The following is an 18098-nucleotide window of genomic DNA, read 5'->3' on the forward strand; positions in this document are numbered from 1 at the left end:
CCAGATGGGGAGAGAGGAAGAAAACATTTGGAACACAAGATTTTGCAAAGGTGAATGTTGAAAGCTATCTTTGCATGTATTTTGAAAAATAAAAAGCTATTATAAAAAGATTATTGGTAATTTTGGAAACAGCAGTTTCAGTTTAATGATGATACCATAAACAAGACTATAGAGAATTAAGAAAAGAATGAGAGAAAAGTAAATGGAAAAACCCCTTCTAGGTGGCCTCTTCAAGGAGTTTAGCAACAAAAGATAGAAAAGATATGGGATGGTTGGGGATGGAAAGATCAGGTGAGGATTTTTTGAGAATGGGAAAGACATGGGCATGTTTGTAGACAGGAGGAAGCAGTCAATAGAGAGATTGAAGAAAACTGAGAAGGTAGAGATGATAGAGGGGGAAATCTGCTGGAAGAGATGATATGGAATGGAATCACTTGTACAAGCAGTGAGAGAGGTTTACTTTGGACAGGAAAGGGTCACTTCTTCATATGAGACAAGAGTGAAGAAAGAGATAGTGGCAGAAGGTATCTAAGTGATAGGAGATAGGGAGGCAGAAGAGAGAGATCTTTTGGCAAACGACCACAATTTTTTTTTCAATAAAATGAAGCAAGGTTCTTTTCTGAGGAAGTGGGGGTCATGAGAGATTGAGGAAGGATGAAAAGGTCTGGAGAAGATGCTGTGGTGAATGGGACAGTGAGTTAATTGGGGATATATAAAAGGTTCATCTAGCAGCAGTGAAGGCCAACCCGAGGTTATGTAACATAAATTTATAGTGATCCCAAGTCGGTACCATTTGTGATTTTTTCAGTATCATGCAATCATATAGTATACAATTTGAGTCAATTCTATATATTTTTAAAAAGGAATTTAGCAACAAAAGGTAGGAGAGATATTGTCAGTGAATCTGAGCCAGATACATGAACCCTGAAAAAGGAGAGTGACAGTGGTAGAGGCAGAGTCTGGAAATGACAGTGGGAAGCAAAGAGTATTCTAACTCTTTCACCTTAATTTCTGATTCAAGGGGAATGAGTGCAAGCATGGATAGCCAGGGAGGTTGTGTTGTCAGGAGGAAGCTAGATCTCTGTGAGATCCAGAAGAAGGAAGGAATAAGAAAAGATTTAAGATGAAAGCAAATTTGTTGCTTATACAGCAGAAATTGAACAATGAAGAGGGTGGGTAGTATTCGGTTGAGCTTTTTGAGTGATGGTAGGTTGAAGGAAATGGAAGTAAGCAACTGGGCAGCTAAAATATAGGATATAGGGTTTGAATGGAAAGACATTTCCACAATAAAACTGAGACGTATTCTAACACAAATTACTTATAACCAGTGGCAAAAATGGAGTTTCTTATACTGACAGACAGTAAGCTTCCTTACCTAGTTCCCTGAATCAAAGGAATCACAGATCTGATATTTAAAAAAAAAAGTGATAAGATTTAAGGAAAAGTTGTTTCTTTCAAAGTGTTTTGTATATTAGTAGATGCTCATAAATTCAATGCCTTAATAATAAGAATCTCTTACTTTGCAAAATGAACAAAGCACAATCTTTAGCTCTTGTCATTATGCTTTAGGAAAAATCAGATTACATAGAGATTCCCCTCCTCTATTTTTTATGACTGAATCCAGAAGAAAAAGCACTGGCCTTGAGTCAAAGGGCATAATTCTCAGACTTATCATCTATGTGACACTGGACAATTCACTTAAATTCTACAGGCCTCAGTTTCTTCACCTGTCTAAGAGGATGACTAGATAAGTTCCTGTTCCACCCTTACTGCTATGAATTCTGGGATCTACAATTCCTATTTATTGGTTCTGAGAACTCTTTCTACCCATGCAGAAAGCTCATAGCTGAAAAGAGTGGTCTGGAGGCAGGGAGAAAGGAAGTGACTTCCCTGGTCTCAGGTCTCAGGACTAGAATCTGTTATTAGTGGGAAATGAGCACAAGTCTTCCTGACTCAAATTTGCTCTCTATGCAGTATGAAATAAATAATTTCTTTATAAAGCATTTTCAATTACTATAATTATGATAATGCATTCCTCCTCACTGTATTGTTGATAATTCAGATTGCTCCCACCTGGACATCTAAAAATTACATACAGCTCATCATCCTAAAGTTTCTGAATTGCAGGTACATTAAAGGACTACACGAATGTCACAGATGGTAGAAGCAGATCCAGAAGTGAACTGCCAATTATTTCCTAGGATCATGCCAAAATATGCTAATGATATAATAGTGAGAACACAAAATCCCAGACTTTTGTGTCAGTACTGATAACATTGTCCTACAATATTGTCCCTTCTTTAAGGCCTAATTTGAAAGTCTTCCCCCAGGAAACACATACCAAGTGGACCTATAAAGTTGAAACATGCAGTAATGAATAACTACTTAAGATTACTGGCAAGATTTCCAAACTGTAGGGAATCTTATAAAGTAATAAGTAACTTCTCCAAAAGTGAGTTTGTTTATACTGGATGCTGCAATGGAGTTACTTTTTTTTTGCTAAAAAGGAGGAACTTAAAATACTTGAAAATGCCTAAATATTACAGAGATTGATGAGTACCATTCACCCTGCCCAACAACATTATTTTTAGTGTCTTGAATATTGTTTAAATATTATAGCAGAAGTTATCAAAGATATGCATTCCATACTTCTATTTTTATGAAATGATACATTTTATAGTAGCAATGATATTAAAAAAAATAAAACAGAATCAAAAGAAAAGTAAACTAGTATCTAAGACTTATACTACTATTTATGTATACATATTTTAAAGCTAGGGAATATAATTCTTCTTAAAATGGATGTTTTTAATACGTGTTTGGTTTCCTAAAGGAATATGAAATAAAATGGATCAGATGACATACTTAACCTCTAAGGAAGGTAACCTAATTTTATTAATTTATAAATTAATATGAATACAAGTCACAATATGATTGTGCCAACCAAATGAGATAAGATAGATTAAGAAAACTTGTTTTATAAGATGATGTCTGATTCTTGGTTTCTCCATTTATAAAATAAGATATTTATACTACGCACTCAAGTGGGAGAAACACCTTAAAATTAAGGGGCTAATACCTATTGTTACATTCAGATAAAAGACTGTGAGATTTTTTTTAAGCACCTTAAAATATCAATAATGAAAGAATAAAATATCAACCAATCATTCTGAAAGCCTTCTGGAGCATGTATTCTAACATAAGAGATGTATGAACTTACATTGCCTTCTAGAAGTTCCTCCACAGAACAGCCTCTGTGTGACTGCTGGTACTTCTGTTGAAAAAGTTTTCCATCAAACATCTTCCAAGCCATCAAATCATCCATTCTGAATGGAAACCCACAGGCACCGTTGGCCAGAATCAAATAGGTAAGGCCCCGGACAAAGAGAGAGCCAAGGTGCACAGCTCTAGAATCAACATGGGTGAGCTATTGGAAAGACACATGAAACAAATTTGTCCTTATTTTGAAATTATAAATCAATCTGCATAAATCTTGGTATGACATGTTGACAATATGTTCCAAACAGGTCTGCTCTACAACCTGAGAACAATAAAAAGATCTTCCAAGGCTAGCAAATTTGACTGTGTTAAAAGCAGAATTAAGGTCTTTTGGGCTTTATGACTGATTCTGATACTTTTTTATTTTTCTGTACTCTACACATTTCTAGTTTTATTTCTTATTACTGCCTTCCACATACTTTATGCTCTTATAAGTTATCCCTGATCCTGAAACATCACAAGGTAGAGAATATTGATTGTAGGTCTGAACTTGACTGACTGAGGGGTAGATTTGGGAAGAATCTATGAATTATCCCAAATGGCTAGTATACTTATTGCAAAAATGTTTGAGCAAGCATTTAATAGGGAATAGTTCACATGGTAGAGACAGAAGTTTCAGATGAGGAAAAGGAAGTTAAAAGCTGCTTTGAAACAATTAACATATGGAGTAGAACACTGCCCTTTGGAAAAGGAAACTGTAATCCTGGAATTAATAACTATTACAGAACTGTTACAATTTGTATAGTAAGGCGGGAGAAAAAAAGCATGTAGTAGTAGTATGGTTGCGCTGGAAAGGTTTTAGAACCATTCATATATAATTGGAAAAGACTAATAATAGTAGAAAAGGTAAAATGGGATTGGGACTAGATAAATAGAAAAAGATCGGTATGGTTTCATGGACAAGAAAATAAAAGCTTAAAGGTGATCAGGAACACAGATTATGAGTTAAATCAGGGGTCAAGGACAGAAGTTGCAGAGGATCAGTTGTCAGATGGTTTTATAGGATGCCATGGCAAGAATAAGAAAGAAGCTCAAAATGGGCTAATATAATTATTATAATGACAATAACATTAAGTGTCTATCTCAAGATCTCCACTGAACTTGCTAAATTAGGAGGAAAGTCAATGGCACTCAGGAAAAGTATGAAACAGGTTCTAGGAAAGATTGCCTCATCTGTGTCCCCACAGATTCAGGCTAATGACTCCTCTTCTGAGAGGGCTCCTATGGTATGTCCTCTAATGATGTGTGTTTGAGAGGCAAGAGAGGAAATGACTGAGAAACACTGCTTGGGAAAAGTAACTATTTTTATAATGAAGAGAACCAAAGACTAGTCATGGCAAAACCCACTTAAGTGAAGAGTTGAGAAAGCTTCCAGTCCTTCCCTATTGATAGATTCCTTTACTTCTGGCTATAAACACACTCTATTCTATTTGTCCTTAAAAACAAAATAAAAAAAACAAACAAAAAAAACATCTTTTACCAGACCCTAATACACTGTCTACATTTCTCCTCCCTTTCACAGCCAAATTCTAACAAAAGTATTTCCATATTCATTGCCTTCACTTTTCCTTTTATTCATTTCTCATCCCTTTGCAATCTGGCTTGTACCTTCATTAATTAGAAATGTTAACCCCAAAGTTACTATAAATGGCTTAAATTCCAGGTCTTTAGGACTATTCACAATGTTCACTCATTCTTCTTGATTTCATTGCAGGATCCTCCTCTTGTCTCTGGAATTCTGTGACATTGCTCTCTTTCAGCTCTCTCCCTTTTCACCCCTCCAGATTTCTCAAGTTGAACATATCTAAAATCAAAATTTATAACCTTTCCAGTGAACCTGTGCTGGCTCTTTCAAACTTCACTATTTTGTTGAGTCACTATCCTTCTAGTCAATCAGATTGGAAACCTCACATGTGTCTGTAACTTTCATTCATCCCACATAGCCAGTCTCTTGCTAAGTCTTGTCACTTCTCCTTTTACAACATTTTCCTCATCCACTCTTCTTTCTATATGTACATAGTCTCTTCTCTCTGCCCTCGATGAGATCTTCATCACATCTTACTGGGAATACTATAATAGTCTCCTAATTGTTTCCCTTATCTCAACTCTTTCTTTACTCAAGCCAGGTTTCACATATCTGCCAAAGTGATCTGCCCCAAAGCCCAGTTTCTTATTCAGTAAATTCCTGTGGTTCCCTATTACCTCTTGGACCAATAGAAATTTTGACATTTAAATCCTTTCATGACTTGTTCCCAAACTACTTTTCCAAGCTAATTGCATATTATTTCCCTTTATGTATACTGTGGGGTAGCAAAGTGGCGCAGTGGCTGGAGCACTGGGCTTGGAATCTGGAAGATTCATCTTCCTGTGTCATTTACCCTTATTTGCCTAAGTGATGATAGAATTGTTTTACAGTAATTCACTTTTATTAAAATTCCTTGAACATCTACTGTGTATGAGGAACTGTACTCAGAGTTGTGAAGAAGACACCATTTCTGTCTTCAGGAAACATATAGTCAAGCAAGGAAAATAAAAAGTAACACAAAAATCTAGAAGCAAGCTATAAGCTCAAGGTGTACCAAGGAAGTACAAAGCACTATATTGGTTCAATGGAGATTAAACAGTTTTGGGGAAAATTGGAGGACTTTTAAAAGAAAAATTCTCCTGTAACCACCATCTTTCTCACTGGCAAGAAACAAAGTCTGGCAATGACTAAACAGAAAAGATATAAAACACATTTTAAAAAACAAATAATTAACTAGGAATGTGCCATAAGCTCATATCACGGTAGAGTTGACTTAAGAATATAAATGAATTAGAATTCTGTATACAAAATTTTAATTTATTACCTTGCAAGCCTTATTTTAAGGAAAATAAGTTACTTAATTTTAATTTAAGGATTATTCTGAATTCAGCTTACAAAACAGGTTACCACTGCTGAGAGACTATTAAACGTAAAAAAACAGATCCAATGTTATTTTTTTATCAAATTTAGAAAATATTATTAAACCATTTAAAGACCTCTTTTGTAAGCAATGAAAGGTTAAACACACACACATATACATACACACACATATATGCTTCTCATATATTTACATGTATATACATATGAAATCTACCTAAGCTAGCTAGGAAAAGGATATTAAAAAGTAGTCATATTAGCAATGTCAGAAGAACACTTTACAAGAATATTATGACATCTGGGCATGATTTTTTTTTTAATTTAATAGCCTTTTATTTACAGGTTATACGTATGGGTAACTTTACAACATTGACAATTGCCAAACCTCTTGTTCCAATTTTTCCCCTCCTTCCCTCCACCCCCTCCCCCAGATGGCAGGATGACCAGTAGATGTTAAATATATTAAAATATAAATTAGATACACAATAAGTATACATGACCAAACCGTTATTTGGGGCATGCATTTCTTAGGAGTAAAATAAAAATGGGGTTGGCAGCACACTACTCTTGATAAAGTTAAAACTTGGAATCTTGGGCTGGTCAATACTTTTTAGGTATTACAAGACTAGGATTAAGTAAGGGTATAAATCTGCAAGCTAGATGGAGAAATACCATTTTCTTCTAAGAAAAAATTGATTCAGATCCAGAAACAAGTGGCATTAGGAAAGACAAAATTGTGGAAGTGACTATAAGACTATGTCACCTTCTTAGAATGTGTTAGAATAAGTGTTTAGAAATGAATGTAATAAATAGCATTTAAGTACACTACTTGAAACTGAGCTGCATCATAATGCTTGCCCACACAGTCAGCATAGGGGGAAATGATCCACATCTCTCACAATACTTCCTTAAATTCCCATTGCAAATTGGGCCTCACTAATACTATTAAAACAGATGCAAGACAGATGAGTCTGTCTTGCCAGGTTGTTTGTTGAAAGCTAATTTTTCTAGGCACCATATTCTTGTTTAGCTATTTCCTGGACCATTTTATTAATCTCATGAGGAGGATTACCATTTCATTTCCAGAATTATTCAATAAACACTTCTCAATATAATATATCCCACTTTTTTTCAACCCAAGTTAATGTCTATGAGTCATGTCTAAATAACAAGGAGTTAAGCACTATGGTGTTATAAATACCTTCACTCTCAATGTCAAACTTGCTTGTCTTGTAGTTTTGATGCAATGTGCCAACATTTAATAACAGTTGAATGATGAATGATAAAGCATTTATTAGGTACTTACAATGTTCCAGGCACTGTGCAAAGATGAAGCCAAATATACACATCATAGGGTGCTTCAATTTACAACCTCCCTCCCCCCACCTTTTCACATGTTCTCATCAGGTTTTTATGTCTTTGGGTTTTATAAAGTGTTGTTCACCTGCATCTAATCCAACTGTAAAGGCTGTTAAATATCACCCATCTGCCAGTGGTTCTGGAGTCACCTGAATCAAATGGAAGTAATAACAAACCAGCTGCTGACTGCAGGCACAGATAGATTATCAGCTCGACACACCCTCAAATCGGACCAAAGCTAATAACTAAATGAAGACTAAGAGCCAGATTTCAGCTTTGTAAAGATCGGTATATATGCTTTACTCTGCAAAGTGCACTCATTTTGGTGCATAAATTTCTATGTAAATATGAAAAATGTGCATATATTGTCTAATTTTACAATTCTTCAGTAAAGTTATCATGGTGATCCTAGCTACTCAAAGTCTAAGTAGAGTGAATATTAACTGTGGAAGATCCTACCAAGTTTGTCTAATGAACTCACAGATCTTTAAAGTACTCATGTGCAATATGAGCATTACTTATTAGTCACTAGGCATGAATTTCACTACAGCCAAAAAAATAAGATTAAAACAATATCCAAGATAAAGTTTTAAACTCATGACTTTGGGCTTTCCAAATAAGTTGTTCAGAAGTGGCTCTGTGATTTCATTAGTGTTTACATTCTACCTGCTAACACAGATCACAACCTCTTAGTAGATGGTCTACAAGGGTCGACAGATATGACCAAAAATTTAATCACTTTGGTACTAATAGTTTTATAGTTCTCTCTAAATTTAGGTTGGTTCTCCTATACAAGACACTAAAAGTGTTACTTATTAGTCATTTGGGCATGAATTTCTTTACAGCCAGAAAACAGGGTTAGGAGATGCAACATTCTAGATAAGATTTCATATTCCCGATCCTGGGCTTTCCAAACTGTTTCAGGAATCTGAGCATATTAACATTATGGGCCAATTATATCTAAGTCATTTAAGGTTATGATGTGATGGAAAAAATCATTGGCTTTGGAGACAGAGGACTTTGGGTTTTATCTTAGCTCTTTTTATTTAATACCTGATTGACTTTAGGTAGTAAGTCTTAAATTCTTTAGATTAGTTTTGGCAGCTGCAGGATGAAGAAATTGGCTTATCTCTAAAGTTACTTTAGGTTTAAATGCTATGGTCTTTTTGTATCTCAGAGTGCTAACTTAAAAAAAAAAAAAAAGGCAGAGTGCTTGAGCCCTATCTACTGAAATATGTTAATACTACTGATTAATGCTTATTTTCAAAGATATGTTTTTTTTTATGTCTCTGTCACTGACTTAATATGTGAAATTGGACAAACTTTTCACCTTTCTACATGCTCCATTGCAGAGTGCTGTTGCAAAGAACAACAAATATAAATGATAGTTCAGTGTTTTGCAAATAGTAGATTTGTATTCTAGGAAGAAGTCGAAGATACCAGCTTTTATTTTATGAGCCAAGAGGGACACAAGAAAAATATGAGATTATGCCACAAATATAAGATAAAGAGTTATTATGTAGCACTGGGCTGGTATTTTGCCCCCAAACAATAATGATACTACTTTAGAAAAGAACTGCTGCCTTGGGGCCCCACTGTCCTGATTGGTGATTGCTTCTCTCAGATAGCTATTTCAAGAAGGCTCCTATCATGCATCACTTTATTTTCTACTCTCCAGACATCTTTTCTATAAATTCACTAATCACTTTGCCATCCAAACTAGAGACTATGTAGTGGAAAACCTTCCATCCTTGACCTCACTTACCTGTCTGATGATCACCTATCCTAGACCACTATTTCAAGAAAGCTCTAAGCTTTATTCTCTCTGGCCATTTCCTCCATAGGTTTGCCAACTGCCTTGCTGCAATTCACCTATTCTCCTTCCCCTGAACCTCATGTTCTGAAACTATGAAACATGATCAATGAAAATGCTTTTTCATTAATTAAGTAGGAAGGACACTGATAAACTAGAAGGCAAACAGAGGACAATGACCAGGCTGGTTAATGGTCTTGAGTTCATGTTAATAATAACAATAATGAAATCATATGGTACTTTAAAGTTTGCAAAACAAAAATATTATATCATGGTATGCTCACAAGAATCCTGGAAGGCAGGTGCTATTGTTATCCTCATTTTATAGACAAAGAAACTGGGACAGATGTTAAATTATTTGCTCAGAGGCACACAGCTAATGTTTGAGAGTAGATTTGAACTCTGGTCTTCCTGACTCCAAGCCTGGCCCTCTATTCATTGCACTGCCTAGCTGCCCCATGAGGATTAGTTCAAGGACTGAAAATGTTTAGTATGTAGAAGCCAAGGCTTAGTCTTCAAGTATCTGAAGGGCTGTCCCATGGCAAGTGGACTATATTTGCTCTTCTTGGTCCCACAGGGCAGATACTAGGAGCAACAAATGGAAATTCCAAAGAGGCTTGATATGAGGAAAAAGATCTTAAAAGAGACATCCTAAAGTGTAATGGGCCACCTCCAGAGACAGTTAGCATCTCCTCACACAGACTTTCAAGAGAAGGCCAAGTGACCAGGAATTGGGCATACTGTAGAAGGGATTCTCATTTCGGTAACGATTTCAGATTAGACAAGATAACCTAGAAAGTCATTCCAAAAATTTCTTTAATAATAGCCAGAGCTGAGACGAGAAGATAAGGCTAAGTCACACACTAAGGTACATCATGGTGAATGCTTTATAATGCTACTTTTTGTAAATGCATATGAGAAATACTGCTCTCTGTGGCACAGAAGTATTTCTTTTGTAATAAGTCAAAAATACACATGGGGAGTTCATTCTCTCTAACAACTGGAAGATGATTTTTAATCCTTGCTTACGACAAATAAGGCAGCTAGGTAGTGTTGTAGATAGAGCAGTGGACCTGGAGTCAGGAAGATCTGAGTTCAGATTTGACCTCAAACACTTGTTAGCTATGCGACAAGTCATGTAACTTTAATCTATAAAATGGTGTTACACTCCAATATTGTTGCCAAGAAGACCCCAAAATAGGGTCATGGGGAACTAGCTATTTCTGAAACACCAGGACACAATAAAGCAAATAAAGAAATGCTTTGCTCTAGCTTTCAAAGTAAACACATAATAAAAACTTGATTGGATTGTGGCTAAAAAACATGGGCCAGTGGTGAAAAGGTACTTGGCTGGAGCCCCAAGAAATTATTGTCAAATGACTAGATCTATTCAGGGAACCCATGGTCCCTCCTATTTAAAAATTCTATGATGCTTTAAAATATATGGATGCTCCAGCAAAGAGACAGGTTAATATTTTGTAGGAAGGGAGAGATAATGTGACATTCATGTTTCTCTGGCATTCATCTATCAGGCAAAAGGTCTTTGGTTCAAAACTAGGCAAACCATACCCTTTCTTTCTAAACATCTTAATGTTTTTATATACTAAATCTACAGTGATAATGTAAACAGTTTCTAATTGAAAATTCTATTTTTGGAAGTAGGACTAAAATAAATATTCTTTCAAAAAGGTAAGAGATGTTCTAGAAAGTGCCATCTGCATCCAGAGAGAGAACTATGGAGACTAGATCAGAGCATAGTATTTTCATTTATTTTGCTGCTGTTTGTGTTTGTTTTTTTCTTTCTTATTTTTTTTTTCTCTTTTGATCTGAATTTTTTTGTGCAGCAAGATGAATCTGTAAATATGTTTAGAAGAACTGCACATGTTTAACTTATATTGGACTGCTTGCTATCTTGGGAAGGGGTTAAGAGGGAAGGAAGACAGAAATTTGGAGCACAAGGTTTTGCAAAAATGAACGTTGAAAATATCTTTGCATATATTTGGAAAAATAAAATACTATTAAAAAAAAGTAAAAAGGTAAGTGAGGCCACAAATTTTACCTTAATGATAGACAGTGTTCATTTTTGTTTCTTAAGATATTAATACTCTGTGATCACAGCTGCTTATTAGTATGTATAATGGGAAAAATAAAACCTTATTACCTATAAACAAATATCATTCCACTCAAGTGCTTCTGTTACAGGTCAGAACTTGCCAGTGCCCGATAATATTAATCAATGTAAGAGAACAAATGAAAATAAACAGAATCTTATCGAGGGCAACTTGAACTGCTGAAACAGAAACCAAACTGGGGTTAGCAAAATCCAAAACTGCCTAAGCCCTTCCTAAAGAAACTAGTTTCTTTCCAGTTCTTGTGAGCTCAAACAGAATACAGGTAGATTTGTGATAATCACCACTTGGCTGCTTAATAACTTTCTTGGACTTACTTCTTTATCTTTCTCCCAAACAATTAAACATGTAACTGTGCCTAAAATAGGTAAAAACACATATCGCAGTGAAAAGATCCTATCTTTAGAACAGGTTAGGAAAAAAAAAGAGATCAAATCTAGATGTTTTTAAGAGCAAGATAGCCAACTGACTAAAATGGAACAGTAATAATATTACTTATCTGGTCCTTTTTATCTAAGAACTTAAGAGGGATTTATAAATATTAGTTCATTAATTTCTAGAATTATAACTCCAATGACCATATTTTATGAACCAAAAAATAGACACATGCTAATAAAGTAGGCATTTTATATATAAATATACACATATGTATGTATGTATATGTATATACACATATTGTCTTATGAGGTAGTTGGTGGTGCAATATACACACGATTCTGATCCTGGAGTCAGGAATTCCTGAATTTTAGAAAAATTTCAGTCTCACCTAGGAGCATGATCCTGGGCAAGTCAATTAATCTCTGTTTGCTTCAGTTCTCTCAACTATAAAATGGGGTTAATAATAGTGCTTATTTTCCAGGGTTATTATAATGATCAAATGAGATTATCGTTGTAAAGTATGGTATCTGGTACAAAGCAGATTCTTAATAGATGCTAGCTATCACAATTGGTATTACTCTGTGCCAGGTACTGTGCTAGATACAGGGTATACAGAGACAAAAATAAAAATTTCTGCCTTCAAGGAACTTAGGGAGAAAAGAGGTCTATGTATGTGTGTTCAGTCATTCAGTCATCAGCTAGGTAGTGCAGTGGATAGAGTGCTAGGCTTGGAGTCAAGAAAGCCTGAGTTCAAATCTGGCCTTAGATATGTACAAGCTGTGTGACCTTGGACAAGTCACTTAATCCTCTTTACCTCAGTTTCTTTTTCTGTAAAATGAATTGGAGAAGGAAATTATAAAGCACGCCAGGATCTCTACCAAGAAAACCTCAAATGGAGTCATGAAGAGTCAGACATGTCTTAAACAAATGGACAACAAATACACAATACATATAAAGATATAATATAGGTATATGTGTATAATATGTATGTGTATTATATATATATGCATAGATATGAGTACAAGATAAAGGGGGCAGGGGAATAAACATTTATAGTACCTACTATGTGTAGGAACTGTGCTAAGAATTAAAAAAGAAACAATTACAAAAATGAGACTCACAATACCAGTATGACTGTCCCTATTTTACAGGTAGGGAAATTGAGGCAAAAAGAAGTTTGCTAGTGTCACACAGTTAGTGAGCATCTAAGGCTGTATTTGAACTAACATCTTCCCCTGACTCTGCACCCAGCATTCTCTCCACCATGTTTCAAGCTTCCTGTGAAAGCAGCAGTGTCTGAGAAGATCAGAACAGACTTCATCTGGAAGGTGGTACTTGAGTTGTCTTGAAGGGAATCTGGGATTTTAAGAAGTGGAGGTAAAGGATAGTGTGATGGCATGGAAAGAATAATGGGCTACATATAAGGGAAAAGGTCAATCTAATTGCTCCAAAGTGACCAAAAGAACATCACTATGCTGTTAGAGTCAACTTAAAGTGTATCTAGCTATGGCTGATCAGATCAATGCCAGTTCGGAATGCTCTGCCACAGATGGTTCACAAATAGTTCCTATGAACATTTGAGGTAGACTCTCTGACTCTGTGCATCTTGCATTACTTCTGAGCTAATTCAATTCTGTTTTTCTTACAAAGCACAGCATCTTCTCTGATGAGGGCACTCTAAGCTGGGCAGTCCTATGCCAGTGTCTCCCATATCATACTAGTAATTCTAAAGTTCTTAAAAGAGACCTTGAGAGTGTCCTTAAATTGCTTTTTCTAACTATCTTGTTAGTGCTTGCCCTGTGTGAGTTCTCTATAAAATAAAAAAAAAAAGACTATCTAAAAGGAGAGAAAGGTATAAGAAGGCTGGAGAAGTAAAATGGGGACAAGTGGTATAAATGCCAAACAGATGAATTTATTGGGGATTTGAGAAGTGATTGGGGACAGTGGAGTTCTCCGAGTAGGGGAGGGAGTGATAGAAAATCACTTTGCCACATATATTATCTGATCCTGATCCATTATGTAACAATAAGTAATAACCAGATACGATTGAGGAAATGAAAGAAGAAAGTACTAAAACAGCTGACTCTTTGGTTTGAGTATCCCCATTGAATGCCTCTTCCACACAGATGCCAAAGAAGTACAATGACACTCTCCTACTCAATCAGTTCCAATGATCATGTACTGACTCTGTGATGAAATACAAACTCATCTGTCAGTTAAAAGTCCTTTATGACTTGGCTCCAATCTATCTTCCAAATAGAATTAATCATATAGTCCCTTCATACACTATAGAGTCTAGCTATCTTGACCTACTCACTATCCCTTACGATGACATTTTATCTTGCATTTTCCATATTGTCTGTATTGTCTGGCTCACATGCCTAGGAATGTTCTCTCTCAGTACCTCTACTTCTTGGGATTCCTCATTTTTCATCTTCTGTCAGACCCTGATAGATTTAACCAGAGCCTTTCAATTAGCTGTGCTGCCAGCACAGTATCAAAAGGTTCAACACTAGAAATTTAGTGATTTTATCAGTGGAAATACACAAAAGAGGTAATATTATCATCTTTTCCACTGTACTTTACAGCTCATGGAACCTTTCCATCTAACTCGCAGCTGAATATGTGTTATGTGTCTTATTAGAATGATACCCAGGGCTCTCTTAATTTTTTATTTGTATCTCTGGCACTAGTGTATATAATCAGTATTTAATAAATATCTCATTCATTCACTCATACATAACAATACAATCCCAGAAGAACTAACCAACTGTGGTACAGAAGAAAATACATCACCTACCATTTAGAAATACAATTACCATTTCCTGAACCAAAAAGAACAGATCTGGCTTTGGAATAAATATATCATGTAAATTCAGAGGCAACTGTAAAGCTAAGATGGTAGGAGGGTGGCTCTCCACATCTAAGTTGTTAAGTAAATCCTGGTTCACCAGTTAGCATCAATTAATTCAAGACCAGGGCTCCTAGAAAGATTTGGTTTTTTGCTCTCAGACATGTCAAATAAAATTAATAAACAAAAGCAGCCAATATTTTGGAAACAAGCTTAAAGATGCTTTGGGGATAAAAGACTAAAGGTAATGCTGAGCTCTTCCTGCTTAGGCAGGGCAGCATGACTGAAAAGAAGAGTAGTTCTCTCAAAGGCATCTAATGGGACCCTGGAAACTTGTAAAACCAGTTTTTAATGTTCCTAATGCCTCACTGTAAATATTTAACAGTAAACAGTTCAACTGTTTGGTGTTTATATGCAAAGGAAGGTTCACTTATTGAGGTTTATTGGCAGTTGGGCAAAACTATACTTGGGTGGAACAAAACTGCTCTTCTAAGTAAGCCCAAACACTGAAGTTGACCTAAACAAAGTTTCCAATACTATCTTAGCAGTGAGCCTATGTATAAAGGAATGGAAATTCAAACACTGTGAGAACATTATAAATAAAGTATCAGTAAGTAGTCAGGGAAGCAAAAAAAAAAAAAACTGTTTTGAATTTTGAGGCACAAAGGAAAAACATCTTCTCCATGTCAAGGCTTTGATTTATAGCTTTATGTAAATATCTTAAAAGACTTATAAAAGAAACTCTTCTTTTTCTTTTCCAGACTGGAGTGTGTAAGTGTTCTGGTGACACAGAACACTGGAAACAGTTAAAATAATGGTAGGCTGGGGCAGGTGTATGGTGAACTTTAAGTACTGGTTTAATTTTTATTTATGTTCAAGCTGTTGATCAATCCTTTCTGAGTAAGAATGAAAGAAGTTCAAAGTCTTAGGTGAAAGTTTATTTTAAAAGATGATTTACAAGGAACAAAGACCAGTAAGACCGTTTAAAAAAAAAAAAGTAGGCTAACCATCTGGTTAGCTGTAATATATCTAGAAGTTGTACTCAGTTGATTAAAAAAAGATTATTTTGCACTTCATATTTTACTCTTCTTTTTTTCATAAAGGACATCATTTCATGGTTTTAGCATTTGTCTCTTTAAAACTAATACTTATTAATTGCTACCAACTACTTCTGTGAATTTACCAATACAATTTAAATTTGAAAAGTAGTTACCTACTCTTTACAGAGCTTCCAATATCTTCAACAGGGGGAGCTATGTACCAAGATCTAAATAATAGGCCCTATAGAAATATTATCATCCTTTGCTCAATTCTTCTGTAACTAGTTTGTAATCTAAAAGCAACCACCATTTTTAATCTCCTATGACATTAATTTTAAGTACAAATAATTAACCAGATTGTTTTAGCTCATGTGTCAAGGAAGGCACAGAAATCTATTTTCATTGCTGTGGTATGGTAGAAAAATGTGTCAGACTTGGAGTAAACAAACCTGAGTTCAAATCCCAACTCTGACTATTGCATTATTAGCGCAAGTCAAATAGTACAATACTTATATTACCTAATTTTATAGGGTTGTTATAAGGAAAGGGCTTTGTAAACTTTTAAATGTTAGTTATGGAAACAAACTAATTTACTATTTTCTCTTGATTAGGGCTCTAAAAGTTAGCAAAGTATCTTCTGGAGCCATCTTGAAAAAAAGAAGGGAGAATTCTTCCAAATGTTGAGTCTTATCCAGAGGTCTTCAAACTTTTTAAACAGGGGGGCAGTTCACTGTCCCTCAGATTGTTGGAGAGCCCAACTATAGTAAAAACAAAAACTTTGTTTTGTGGGCCTTTAAATAAAGAAACTTTATTGCCCTGGGTGAGAGGGATAATCGTCCTCAGCTTGCGCTGAGGCCCGCGGGCTGTAGTTTGAGGACCCCTGTAAGCCTTTCTTTTACTCTCTGGCTTTCCTGAAGGTACCTCTTCCTCTTTTCTCCTGCTTATTCATCATATACAATACACAGGCAGTTAAGATAAGACAATTAAACGGTACAATAGTGTGAGAGGATCTGGGAATATAAATAATATTTTAGATAAGTTAAATGTCATTATGAATTTTCTGGGTCCCTAAACTGAAACTTTGGTCTAAGAAAAGACCTGGAGATTTTGTAGTTTCACTACTGCCTGTTCTTCATTCTGGTGTATACCATGTGGGTTTAGCAGCTAACAAAGCTTGAGCTGGTTGGACACAAACACCTGTGAACAGTATCACACCTTTTCTTCCAACCCACCAATCCATCAATTAAAATGACAAAAGAGGAAGAGTTCAAACACTACTGCATTAACTCTTACTATTGGTCTTTCCCACACACACATCAAGTAATATTTTCCATTGTACTCTATACCACCAACTCATGACTCATATCTACAACACTGAACTCTGGCAATATATGAGTATATGGGCCTTATCATCCAGCATCTTTTCTTCATCTTCTGTGCCACCAATGGTGGGGGAGGCAGAGAGAGAGTGCCTGCTTTTACAACCTACCCTTGTGCCTAGTTCCACAATGTCCTAATTCTCTGACAAGTTTCATTTATGTTTCTCAGCATGCTCAGCATGAGAGATGCCTAAAGAAAGGTTGTTGTAAGACCCAAATATACTCCAATAGTAGATGAAATTGAGAGAATAACAAACATTAGTGGAATGGAACTTGTCAGCTTTTCTATAAGATAACCTCTCATTATTGATAATCATGAATTCACCATATTTTGGTGATATCACTTATATCTTTGGTCATTATGTCCTATACAACACAATGGTACACAAGAAATTAAATGGAAATAGTACACACATAGAAAATGGAAATGGTATACAAGAAACAAAATCAGGAAAAATGATTCGATAATTTTTGAGATATGTCAAAAATCTTCAAAGAATAAAAACAATCATAGAAAATATTATAAAAAAGGCAAGTGATTCTTCAACTAGATGTAAATTACTACTGATCCATGTGACAACCTTCTTAACTGTAGAAAAGTTCAGTTACAATAGTTTTTGTACATATTGAGGGTTATTGTCTATGAAAATAAGAGGGGAAACAGCCAAGTCTTTTCTAACGCAAAAAGACTTTACTAATCATGTGCCATTTTACAAGGGAGCATACTAGGAGTTGTAAGAACACAAAGACAAAACAGAAACCAGCCTTTCTATTTAAAGAGCTCACATTCCATTGGGTTTTTTCGAAGGACTCTCTAGAGCACATCACCGCTTTAAAGTTACAGAACAACTGACCAAAGCATACAAAATAAAAGACTCCATTAAGTTACAGCCTATACATCTTTGTCAAATACCAAAAAAAAAAATTTGATTTGATAAAGAAAAAAAGTCTTAAAAGCTCATCACTCC

At 35.4% G+C, this 18098-nt stretch overlaps 1 protein-coding gene across 4 annotated transcripts in view; it reads right to left on the minus strand.

Moving 5' to 3' along the window:
- FAM120B (family with sequence similarity 120B) overlaps nucleotides 1–18098 on the minus strand; it is a 117737-nt gene that overhangs the window by 24014 nt on the left and 75625 nt on the right. For 3 of the 4 annotated variants that reach the window (XM_012549495.3, XM_031937448.1, XM_012549494.3), the window contains one exon: nucleotides 3221–3427. The exons of the other annotated variant lie outside the window; for it this stretch is intronic. In XM_012549495.3, the coding sequence (XP_012404949.1) occupies nucleotides 3221–3427 (207 nt within the window). The remainder of the gene's footprint in view (nucleotides 1–3220; nucleotides 3428–18098) is intronic. 4 annotated transcript variants of the gene reach the window in all.

This window comes from Sarcophilus harrisii, chromosome 4, assembly GCF_902635505.1.
Source record: "Sarcophilus harrisii chromosome 4, mSarHar1.11, whole genome shotgun sequence".
Taxonomy (NCBI): domain Eukaryota; kingdom Metazoa; phylum Chordata; class Mammalia; order Dasyuromorphia; family Dasyuridae; genus Sarcophilus; species Sarcophilus harrisii.